Source organism: Corythoichthys intestinalis, chromosome 2, assembly GCF_030265065.1.
Source record: "Corythoichthys intestinalis isolate RoL2023-P3 chromosome 2, ASM3026506v1, whole genome shotgun sequence".
Taxonomy (NCBI): Eukaryota; Metazoa; Chordata; class Actinopteri; order Syngnathiformes; family Syngnathidae; genus Corythoichthys; species Corythoichthys intestinalis.
The window spans coordinates 7,893,675-7,906,112 of record NC_080396.1 but is presented as its reverse complement, the minus strand read 5'-3'; the positions used below and the strand labels follow the sequence as shown (position 1 = coordinate 7,906,112).

The 12,438-nt window shown below is 39.7% G+C and overlaps 1 protein-coding gene across 4 annotated transcripts in view; it reads left to right on the top strand.

Moving 5' to 3' along the window:
* Positions 1-12,438, top strand: part of zranb3 (zinc finger, RAN-binding domain containing 3) — a 311,366-nt gene that overhangs the window by 34,883 nt on the left and 264,045 nt on the right. For all 4 annotated transcript variants that reach the window (XM_057819173.1, XM_057819181.1, XM_057819189.1 and 1 more), the window contains 3 exons: positions 116-134; positions 371-549; positions 11,506-11,737. In XM_057819173.1, coding sequence (XP_057675156.1) covers positions 116-134; positions 371-549; positions 11,506-11,737 — 430 coding nt within the window. The remainder of the gene's footprint in view (positions 1-115; positions 135-370; positions 550-11,505; positions 11,738-12,438) is intronic.

Below are 12,438 nucleotides of genomic sequence, written 5' to 3'. Positions count from 1 at the left end.
GTCAAATAGCCAGGTGTCTTGACATTGCTCGATAACTGTAAACCCGAGACATGTTTTAGTAAAAATATGACTTTCAAGTTCCTTTTCAAGCTTTCTGTTTTCTTTTGTTTTACAGATGTATGATTGCTGATGAGGTAAGCATACACAAACCTGGCTCAGGAAATCTATTTTCCAACCTTCCAAATGAATTCGTCAACTTTGTGCCGCACTGCCACTCGCTTAATTGTTTTTGACAGAAGAATCATTCTTAGACCTTATTACTCTTGGGCCTGATATCAGCTCAGCCGTCATATACAATTTGCACCATCGCTGGTGCACAATTGACTTGTTTTTCCTCCCGCACCGCCGTTTTCTGATTTGGCCTCTCCAGATGGGTCTTGGCAAGACAGTGCAGGCCATTGCAGTGGCATACGCTTTCCGGAATGAGTGGCCTCTCCTTGTGGTGGTGCCCTCGTCCCTCAAATACCCGTGGATTGAGGAGCTGGAGCGCTGGATCCCCGAGTTACAGCCTGGTGATATCAACCTCGTGGAGAACAAGAGCGACACCATGTAGGTCACAAAAAAAAACTACCCAACCCACTTCCCCTTGTGGGGTTTGCATTTGTAATATATGCTGTGCAGTTGTTGGCAATGTAGGGTAAAGAGAAAAAAGTCAAGGTCAAGAACGATTTTTCTCTTTTTACAGTTTAAATGATCTTAAATGGACATAAGATGACAACACACAATCTTGGAGCAATGAAGAAAACAGTAATTTGTAGGGCTGTTCCGATCATGTTTTTTTTGCTCCCGATCCGATCGTTTTAGTTCGAGTATCTGCCGATCCCGAGATTTCCCGATCCGATTGCTTTTTTTTTTTTGCTCCCGATTCAAATCCAATCATTCCCGATAATTTTTCCCGATCACATACATTTTGGCAATGCATTAAGAAAAAAATGGATAAAACTGGGACGAATATATACATTCAACATACAGTACATAAGTACTGTATTTGTTTATTATTACAATAAATCCTCAAGATGGCATTTACATTATCAACATTCTTTCTGTGAGAAGGATCCACGGATAGAAAGACTGGTAATTCTTAAAGGATAAATGTGACTTTGTATATTGTGACTAAATATTGCAATCTAGTGTATTTGTTGAGCTTTCAACAATTATACTGTAGCCATTTAACTGTTCTGCCCAAATGCATGATGGGAAGTGCAACCATGACTGTGCGTAGTGGCACCAATTGATATATCTTCTCTGTGTTGGGAAGTAACATAGGGTGTTAAGGAAAAGATCAACCACTACTATTTTTCCCCACATTGCTTCCCACGATATTTCTAAATGTTGAGAGAGGGATTTTAAGGCTTAAGCCAATTAAAAAGATGCTCAAAAGACTGCTAAAATTCACTCCACTCATTTTACGCTGCCTGTTAGCTCTATATATGTATAGGTAAAACGGCGCCATTATAGATTGAACGCGACAATGCGTGAGTGGGTCGTGCAGCGCATGCGTTAACTGCATTAAATATTTTAACGTGATTAATTTTTAAAAAATTAATTACCGCCGTTTACGCGATAAATTTGATAGCCCTACTTTAAGCCAAACTAAAGACTCTGGATGAATGTAAGACATTTTGTCTGTAACGTTAAAAACAATGAGAAAACGATTTAATTAAAAAAAATATATTAGGGCTGTCAAACGATTAAAAATTTTAATCGAGTTAATTACAGCTTAAAAATTAATTAATCGTAATTAATCGCAATTAATCGCAATTCAAACCATCTATAAAATATGCCATATTTTTCTGTAAATTATATATATATATTCTGTAAAATAAATTGTTGGAATGGAAAGATAAGACACAAGATGGATATATACATTCAACATACGGTACAAAAGGACTGTAGTGGGCATTTCACTCTACTGTCATTTAAATCTGTCTATGCTGTACTCACTCCGGAGCGTCTACTTTTTCCAAAGCTAGACAGCTAGTGAACGACGCCTTAATAATTAGACTTCTTCCTTTTTCATCTGATTTATTAATAAAATGGCCTCAAACCATTGTCCTCTTTAGACCGTCGTAAAACTACAAAAAAAAAAGTACACAAGCATTGCATTAGCAACAACGTTAGCTTAGCACGCTATACAGGTTCACTAAACATAAACAAAAAGCGTCTCATACAAAAAATATAACATTTCGCTTACTAAAATAATATGTACATTCTTTACAACAACCATACTTATGGACAAATCTTGTCCAAGGATCAAATAAGCACAACATTATCAGCCCGAGACGTCGTGCAGCCATAATGAACTGGAAAGAAAACAATAAAGCATGTCGCAAAGCGACCACAAGAGTTCGCTGTTGGACAGCACAAAAAGTCTTGCTGTAAAACTTACCAAAAGGCAGAATACTTTCTGAGCGGGACATGTGCGTTAATTGCGTCAAATAGTTTAACGTGATTAATTTAAAAAAGTAATTACCGCGCGTTAACGCGATAATTTTGACAGCCCTAATATATATATATATTTAAAAAAGGCATGTCCGATATTTTTTTGCCGATTCCGATACTTTGAAAATGACCATGATTGGACCCGATCGAGTAGTAGATCGGAATGCCGATCGATCGGGACATCTCTAGTAATTCGAATAATTAATAACACATTGAACAAAGTATCACATTAAATTCAAAAGACACAAAAGAATTCTTTTAGAGAGTACAACTGAAATCCAGCCCTGCCCAAGGTAGAGAATAAGAAAAAGCTTCTTCTCCGAGGGACCGTCCGAGCGATGATTTGGCTAGTGTTTACATAGTTCCTTTTAGTGATGCACGATAGTACATTTTTCAACCAATGACCAATAATTTCCTCCTCGTTCCAACCGCTAACGGATAATGTCAAGCCTATAATTCTATTAAAAGATGTATGTAAAATTTTAAAGTATACTCGAGAGAAAATATTAGTGCTGCAACGATTAATCGATTAACTCGAGTATTCCAGGGATTCTCGTACATTCAACAGATTGTGGCGCACCGCCACGCCTTGCAAATGAGATGCATTTTATTTATTTGTTTAATTTTTTAAAGGCCGTTTCAAACTAGCGGCAGCCGAGTAAGAAGAGTTTAGCGGAAACCTATTCATTGTGTATTGTAATGTTCGTAACTATGCGGGGCCACCTTAAGAGACGATCAGACTGGGGAGCTGTGATGCAAGGGTAACGAGTAGGAAGAATGGGAGAACGAGCGAGATAGCGGTCGCATGTCGTGGCAGCCCGCTGTTATTTTGTTATTGTTTTTCTTTATTATTGTTACCACAATAAAGTGGGTAAGCCAGTACAGACTTATCTCCTTCTTCCCCATATCCGGGGCATTACAATAGATTGGATCGGACTTTTCGGCGAAAGTGAGCGGTGGACGGCCGTCTTGGACAGAAAGCAAAGTTTGACTGAATTTGCGCGGAGAGGCGGGGCCCAAAATAAAGCCTTGCTGTATTTTCAGAGCGCCGGTCACAGTACAAGATTTATTAGTTCAAGCAGAGTAAAATGATACATATTCACGTTACAATAAAGTCGTTTCCAGGTCCATCGATTGGCACGAAAAAGCTGTTTGTACGAGTGACGTGTGGGCGCTCCCGTTAGGGGGGACGTTTCACGCGTAGTGGCTATTTTTCGGCACAACACCGGCGCGCCAACTTCGACAATGAGGGGCAGGTGTACTTTATTTGTGCTGTTTCGGCTGACGGATATACGCAATTACTAAGGGTGTAACGGTACATGTATTCGTATTGAACCGTTTTGGTACTTGGTGTTCGGTTCGGAACGGACGCGTACCAAACGAGTTTCTGACGTAATGTAACCCTTACTTTTCGAGGCTGTGAGTTACAGTTTCTTTGTGTGAATTACAGTGCCTTGCAAAAGAATTCAGCCCCCTTGAATCTTGCAACCTTTCGCCACATTTCAGGCTTCAAACAGAAGGATATGAAATCTAATTTTTTTGTCAAGAATCAACAAGTGGGACACAATCGTGAAGTGGAACAACATTTATTTAACAAATAAAAAACTGAAAAGTGGGGCGTGCAATATTATTTGGCCCCTTTACTTTCAGTGCAGCAAACTCACTCCAGAAGTTCAGTGAGGATCTCTGAATGATCCAATGCTGACCTAAATGACCGATGATGGTAAATAGAATCCACCTGTGTGTAATCAAGTCTCCGTATAAATGCACCTGCTCTGTGATAGTCTCAGGGTTCTGTTTAAAGTGCAGAGAGCATTATGAAAACCTAGCCTGGTACACCAGACTCAACGCTGTTCCAGCTATTGAGTCTGGCCACCATTCCCACGGAAACAATTTCCAGGGCGGAGCAAGCCACAGCAAACAGACAGCGGAGTGGACCAATCAGCGACGGGCAGACGTGACGTTAGTAAAATGGCGACCGCAGGACGATGGACTTGCGCGCGGAAGTAAACATACGAAGAGAGCGGAGTTTATTCGACATGGCTAGTGCGAGACAGACTGTTGTCAATGACTCGTGTCGATGTGTTTTTGGTCATTTAAAACTGATTTTACCGTGGATTGGAACATATTCTCGGCTCTGCCGTTCACCATCTGTGCTGCTGAAGAGACGACTTTCGACGCGCAAGAGTGACGTTGCTCGTGAAGAACACGTCACGCAAATAAACGAATCTGATTTGTCGATTGATTTTGTACCTGCTCGAAAAGGCCGTTAATGGGATGGTTTCCAGACTATACTATCAGTGTTTGAAAAATACAGGGAGAATAGTCTGGCAGAGCCAGGCTAATGAAAACCAAGGAACACACCAGGCAGGTCCGAGATCCCCAGCCGTCCTTCCAAACTTTCTTCTCAAACAAGGAGAAAACTGATCAGAGATGCAGCCAAGAGGCCCATGATCACTCTGGATGAACTGCAGAGATCTACAGCTGAGGTGGGAGTCTGTCCATAGGACAACAATCAGTCGTACACTGCACAAATCTGGCCTTTATGGAAGAGTGGCAAGAAGAAAGCCATTTCTCAAAGATATCCATAAAAAGTCTCGTTTAAAGTTTGCCACAAGCCACCTGGGAGACACACCAAACATGTGGAAGAAGGTGCTCTGGTCAGATGAAACCAAAAGTGAACTTTTTGGCCACAATGCAAAACGATATGTTTGGCGTAAAAGCAACACAGCTCATCACCCTGAACACACCATCCCCACTGTCAAACATGGTGGTGGCAGCATCATGGTTTGGGCCTGCTTATCTTCAGCAGGGACAGGGAAGATGGTTAAAATTGACGGGAAGATGGATGCAGCCAAATACAGGAACATTCTGGAAGAAAACCTGTTGGTATCTGCACAAGACCTGAGACTGGGACGGAGATTTATCTTCCAACAGGACAATGATCCAAAACATAAAGCCAAATCTACAATGGAATGGTTCAAAAATAAACGTATCCAGGTGTTAGAATGGCCAAGTCAAAGTCCAGACCTGAATCCAATCGAGCATCTGTGGAAAGAGCTGAAGACTGCTGTTCCCAAACACTCTCCATTCAACCTCACTGAGCTCGAGCTGTTTTGCAAGGAAGAATGGGCAAGAATGTCAGTCTCTCGATGTGCAAAACTGATAGAAACATACCCCAAGCGACTTGCAGCTGTAATTGGAGCAAAAGGTGGCGCTACAAAGTATTAACGCAAGGGGGCCGAATAATATTGCACGCCCCACTTTTCAGTTTTTTATTTGTTAAAAAAGCTTAAATTATCCAATAAATGTTGTTCCACTTCACGATTGTGTCCCACTTGTTGTTGATTCTTGACAAAAAATTAAAATTTTATATCTCTATGTTTGAAGCCTGAAATGTGGCGAAAGGTTGCAAGGTTCAAGGGGGCCGAATACTTTTGCAAGGCACTGTATATTTACTCCGTCTTCTCTACTATAATGAGGACCAACACGGTAGGACAAAACGTCAAGGGCGCGACAACGTGGCCGCCGCGAGAACACAGTGAAACGTGGCCGTTAAAGTCAATCAGCCAATGCACACCAGTCGCAGTGCGGCCGCGTGTTAGACGCGTCCCAGAAGCGGCAAAAGAACGGCAGAGTTTATTATTTGACGAGATACGCTACTAGCTAGCAGACCGGGCAGACCGGAAGTCACTCGTGTAAAAATACGGTGGATCCGGTCGAATTTCAAATTAATATGCAATCGTAGCCCACTTTTTGAGTCCATCAGGTCTCTTGAGTGGTAGATCGGGGCACAGTTGACTTGTGTTTGTTGATTTACAGTTGTCTTCTCTGCTAAAATAATAACCAACATGGCCCCGTTCAATACAAAATCCTCCTACCACAACAAAACAAGAAGGAACTCATATTCATATAGGAACTAAAGTTATACAACATAAAATATACAATATAAATGAATACTACATCACATTTGTAAAATACAAACACATAATAAAATAAATAATAGCTCATTTAAATAAAAATAAAATTGAAATGAGCTAAAGCACCTGTAATTAAATAATAAAAATATTACACAGATCCTGCTTACACAATTATATTTATTAATTTCTGTGTGGCGTTTTAACTTGAGAAAATCCACCAATAAAGCTTTTGAAAACCGTTCATAAGGGGAAAAAAAATCATTGAGGCATTTCTTTTTTAAAATACATGTTAAAATCTTTGTCATTGGGATGGCTTTTCTCTTTAGCACAGGACTTCTTTTTTCTTCTTTCTTTCAGAAAGAAAGCTGACCAATACGTGGGGTCTGAAAGGCAAATTGTTGTTGGATTATTATCTTTAAATACCCGCTACTTTTTGAGCAGAATTCTAGCTTTGTATAGGCTACGGTTCCTATTGTTGAAAGCACAAAAGTGTGTAATAAACAACTAGCACATTTATATTTTGCATTTTGTTTTTTTACTGTACCGAAAATGAATCGAACCGTGACCTCAAAACCGAGGTACGTACCGAATAAAGATTTTTGCGTACCGTTACACCCCTAGCAATTACGGTTGACGAAACTTTGATAAATACGCTGTTTTTTCCCAAGTTGTGCGAGCTCTGGGACACTCGAAAAATGACTCTCATACTTCTCCTTGCTAAGTTAATGGTACCCCGATGTGCGTTTCTGTGGAAATTTAGTTCACGAACAACGAAAAAAAAAAACAATTCACCTTCTCACCGAATCTAGTAAAACTCTTCACACGGCTATTAGAATCCCCCCCCCACCCCTTGAAATGAGTCCGTTGACAGAAAGACTGTTATTGTTGTGGTAATGTAGTACTTATAAGGGCCAATTAAAAGGAAAAAGAAGGACTACAATGGTGGTCTGCAATCCGCGGCTCTAGGGCCGCGTGCGGCTCTTTACCGCTGCTCCGGAGCTTTTTTATTTATTTATTTATTCTTATATATTTTTTGAAAACGGAAAAAGATTGGAGTGGGAAAAATATTTTTTGTTTTAATAAGATTTCTAGGAGGACAAACATGACACAAACATTATTTCAATTCATTCAATTCATATTGCAATGAAGTTAAACTTGAGGTGGCATCGTACAACAGAGTAGTCACGTGGTGCGTCATTCTCTATAGGATCCTCTGCAGGGAAAATAAACATTTAATCATGAAGGCTAATTATGTATTTCTAGCCAACTTAGTCATTTCGATAGCAGGCTAATATAGCTAGATTCGATACATACAGCCACTGTTGCTATCATTATAAGGCTTATACAATGCTTTTAATTTTTTGCGGCTACAGACATACTGTATCAGTTTATTTTTTGGTCAAATATGGCTCTTTCAACATTTCGGGTTGCCGACCCGTGAGTCACTACGAGATTTAAGTCGTACTATTGCTCCGAGAAAAAAAGTCGTATTATTACGTAGGGTAACGTAGCTATGCATTTTACGTATATGTACCGTAGCTGAGAGCTACGACATTAGCCTAAATAATGAAATATTTCATATATATCTTTGTTACGGTTCTTATTGGGGGGAAAAAAATAATGGAAAATTTTTTTTTTCGCCGCGGCACGACATGGTGCATCACCACAGCTTCAAAAAATTCTAGGGGGAACACTGTATTCAATTAGAAAAAAAATAGTCGAATTAAATTTTGTTGCCTCGAGTTTTCGTTTAATTAAAGTGGCGTTGTAATGTTTTATTTTGAAAGTGTTTAGATTTAGTTCATTGATTAGGGTGGATACATTGCCCTCTGGTCTGCCTTATTTCACATGGCTGAATCCAACTGCTCCCTGTTAAGACCAACGTAAGCTAAGTTTTTCTTTGGACTATTGTTTTTTAATGCATTCTTAATTTAGTTTATACAGTGCCCTCCATAATTATTGGCACCCCTGAAAAAGATGTTTTTTTTAGCTTCTAATATATATTTTTTTAAATTCAAATAATATGGGACTGTAATGGAAAAAAAGAGAAAAATCCAACCTTCAATACAAGTGCATTCATTCAGTGGGGAAAAAATCCCACATAAAGAAAAAATTATTTGACATCAAATAATGTGTGTCACAATTATTAGCACCCCTGGTGTTAATACTTTGTACAACCCCCTTTTGCCAACAAAACAAGGTCTGGGGACTGAGATGGCCATGGGAGAAGCTTGATTTTGTGTCTGGTGAACCATTTCTGTGTAGATTTGGCCATATGTTTAGGGTCATTGTCTTGCTGGAAGACCCAGTGACGACCCATCTTCAGCTTTCGGGCAGAGGGCAACAGATTTTGATTTAAAATGTCCAGGTATTTCAAAGCATTCATGATGCCATGCACCCTAACAAGGTTCCCAGGACCTTTGGAAGCAAAACAGCCCCACAGCATCACTGAACCACCCCCATACCTCACAGTGGGTATGAGGTGCTTTTCAGCATACGCATCTTTCGTGGCACGCCAGACCCACTTAGAGTGTTTGTTGCCAAAAAGCTCAATCTTGGTCTCACACAAAAATACACACGGTCCTAGGCTTCAACTGGGACCGTGTGTATTTTTGGGGACGGGACATTAATAAGACCAAACATATTTGGTGAATGGGGGTCAGGGCTACATTTCTCACCAATATGAATCTAATTAATTGATAGGCTAAATGATTAATGCAAAATAAATCTGTATTAACCTATACTAACTTTCACACCGCAAATTTATAACGTTCTAATCTGATATATTTTTTAAAAATCTAATCAAATAATTTTCTCCATCTTTTTTTGAGTGTTAAATGCTAGTAGTGCTGCAACGATTATTCGATTAACTCGAGTATTTGATAAGAAAAAAAATATTCGAATAAAATTTTATTGCTTCGAGTATTCGTTAAATTAAAGTGGCGTTGTAATGGTTTGTTTCGAAAGTGTTTGCATTTAGTTTTATTGATTAGGGTGGATACACTGCCCTCTGGTCTGTCTCATTTCACATGGCTGAATCCAACTGCTCCCTGTTAAGACCAACGTAAGCTAAGTTTTTGTTTGAGCTAATATTTTTTAATGCATTAATAATTTAGTTTACAGGAATATTTAGCCATTTTTTGTGGGAATATGTGTCCCAACCATATTTGTGGGAATATGTGTTTGAACCATTTGTTAAGAGCCTTGTAAAAAAAACATTAGCATTTTATAGCATTTACTTTTGCTATCCAAGTTAGCAAATTGTTCTTTTGTTGTCCATAGGTCCTTTTTTTTTTTAATTTTTAAATACCGTTTGAGGCTCAGCTCAGGTATTTTAATTCTTCATGTTCCTTATCCGATTACTCGATTATTCGAACTAACTAGTTCATCGATTAATCGACTACTAAAATAATCGATAGCTGCTGCCCTAAATGCTAGTAAACAGATTAATGCATCAGATTCTTCCACTTACTTTAAGTAAATATTACTATTTGTTTGTCTTGAGTTCATGCATCTAAAAGTTGGTCATCTTCCACTTAAATAAAAAAAAAAAATCTTTCAAATAATGTTTTGAACAATATTCTTGAATTAACAACATTTCTGACAAGCAAGTTTTCTTTTAAGATTTTTAAGATTAAATATACAAACCTTTTGCTTAAAATAAGTCTGTTAAGCTTATTTTCAGCTTGCTGTTTTTGTTATTTCAAGAAATCTCAGTGAGTAAAATTAACTTTAAGCACTGTATTAGTAGCAAAATTAGTGGAGTTTTCCCCACCTCCACAACATTGACCTCTTTTTACATTACTTACAGTGGCTGCTGCTGGCAGAAAAAAAAACTAATATCCCCTGTCTTTGAAGGGGGTGGGGGAGGCGACACATTGTATTTCTGTCGGGCTGTGAATGGGTGTGTGTTTGTGTGTGTGGGGGCGGGGGGGTTCAAATCATCAGCCAATCAAACGTGCGTTTCAGGATAAAAATGGACTGGCACATTCAGCAAGTGAAAAGGGGTCAGTGTAAGGGGCAGTTTACATCACGACTCTGCGACACGAAGACGCAATGACTTTAGTAGCGGAATTGCCTCGCGTGCATATGGTGTCGGTAAAGACGGAAGGCGAAGACGAAACATTCTTAATCCTGCCTCCAAAGTGGAAGAATTCGATTGCGGGGGCTTGAGGGGGGGCTTGCTCCGCATGCATATCAAAAGCTCCTGCCGGGACCCGCGCCGATAACGTCAGCACTCGTACATTTCACAATGGGCGTGCGCAGCAATGCTATTAAACATTAAAAACATCAAATGGCGGAACGCTGGCTTTAATTTACCGTTTTAATAATATTTTTAAATATGTTGGATGTTTCCATTTTTGTGCCTTTTGGAGCAAAAGGAAAATGCTATTGCTTGGAGTGGGCGGGCATGTTTTTTTCCGGGCAGGAGCTTGGTGCGGTCAAAGTGCATCATTCGCTGTCACCTTGTAAATCTGCACTGCCCCCTAAGGCTTGGCATGAATACTACATCGTTTTCATGCGGAATTGCGATATTGTTCGAATGGAGACTGAACCATTTAAATGCAAATTTGAAATTTTTCTGCTTCTCGGAGAGTCACCATGTAAACTGCCCCCAAGTCTAAACATAATGAGAGTATTGTAATTCACTTAATAATGGTAGGATCAAGTCTATCCTTACAATATATAGGAAGACAATCTAAATGACCTATATAACTGAAGTCTTTATATAATGCAAATAAGGTTACTTAAAAGTTGGTTGGGATAATTTGAGCATCCTGAAAAGTTAATAGTGATATATCCCTACCGTCCCTATGCAAATCTACGCCCTTGTAAAAACCATAAAATTAAAGCTGGAATCCTGAGACTTTTGTCTCCCATACGTCTTTATATCTGAAACCCAAATGTCTTCAAGATACAAGAAAAACAAACTAATTGAACCTGCTGTTCCAATACTTATGTAGGGGACTGTAACTCAAGCACGCGCTGTTGAAATGTGCAGCTTGGTGGTTATACGCGATTAAAGGATTTGTTGACTTTTCTTCTTTTGTTTGTCTATTAAAACACGTCCTTCAGATGTTTTTGTCCGTTGACATTTTCCTCGATTAGAAAATATAATGCTAATTTTGCTTTGTCCTTGCAGGGGTATTAGCAGCAGTAAGGTGACTGTGCTGGGCTACGGCCTCCTGACGACAGACGCACGCCCCCTGGTGGAGGCGCTAAGCAGGCAGAGATTCTCAGTGGTTGTGGTGGATGAATCGCACTACCTAAAATCCAGGAATGCGGCTCGAACTAAACTTCTGGTGCCCCTCATTCAGAGTGCCAAGCGAGCCATACTGCTTACCGGTACACCTGCCCTTGGTCGACCTGAAGAGGTAATGCAAATAGTTTTAATGTTATTTAATGGTTTACAATGGGGCCTATTTGGGTCAAAACATTGGAACAGAGCTTGTTTGCTTAGTACAGGGTTGTCAAACTCATCAGTGACACTGGCCACATCGTAGGTTTGGATTCCTTTTAGAGTCGGGCGGTATACCGAAAATTTACCGTTAGCGAGATTCTTCACGATGACCGACGTAATTTTGACCAGGTCGGTAATCTGTGTTGTTAGGCTATGTTCAGAGCGGGTGCTTTCTACTGGTAGCCAGGCCACAGGCTAACGCTAGCGGCTAACGCTACAAATGAACGTGATGGAGTCGGATAGCGGCTCTAACCTTGTCTCCATCTAGCCATCAGTATGTCTCGTTATTTTGTATCTGTGTGAGTTTCTGTGTGTGTGAGATTTCTCTGATAGCTTTTATGATGGTAACTAGGGGTGTAACGGTACACAAAAATCTCATTTCAGTACGTACCTCGGTTTTGAGGTCACGGTTCGGTTCATTTTCGGTACAGTAAGAAAACAACATGCAAAATATAAATGTGCTAATGTTTATTACACACCTTTGTGCTTTCAACAATAGGAACATTAGCCTATACAAGGCTAGAATTCTGCTCAAAAAGTAGCGGGTATTTAAAGATAATCCAACAACAATTTACCTTTCAAACCTCGTGTATTGGTCAGCTTTCTTTCTGAAAG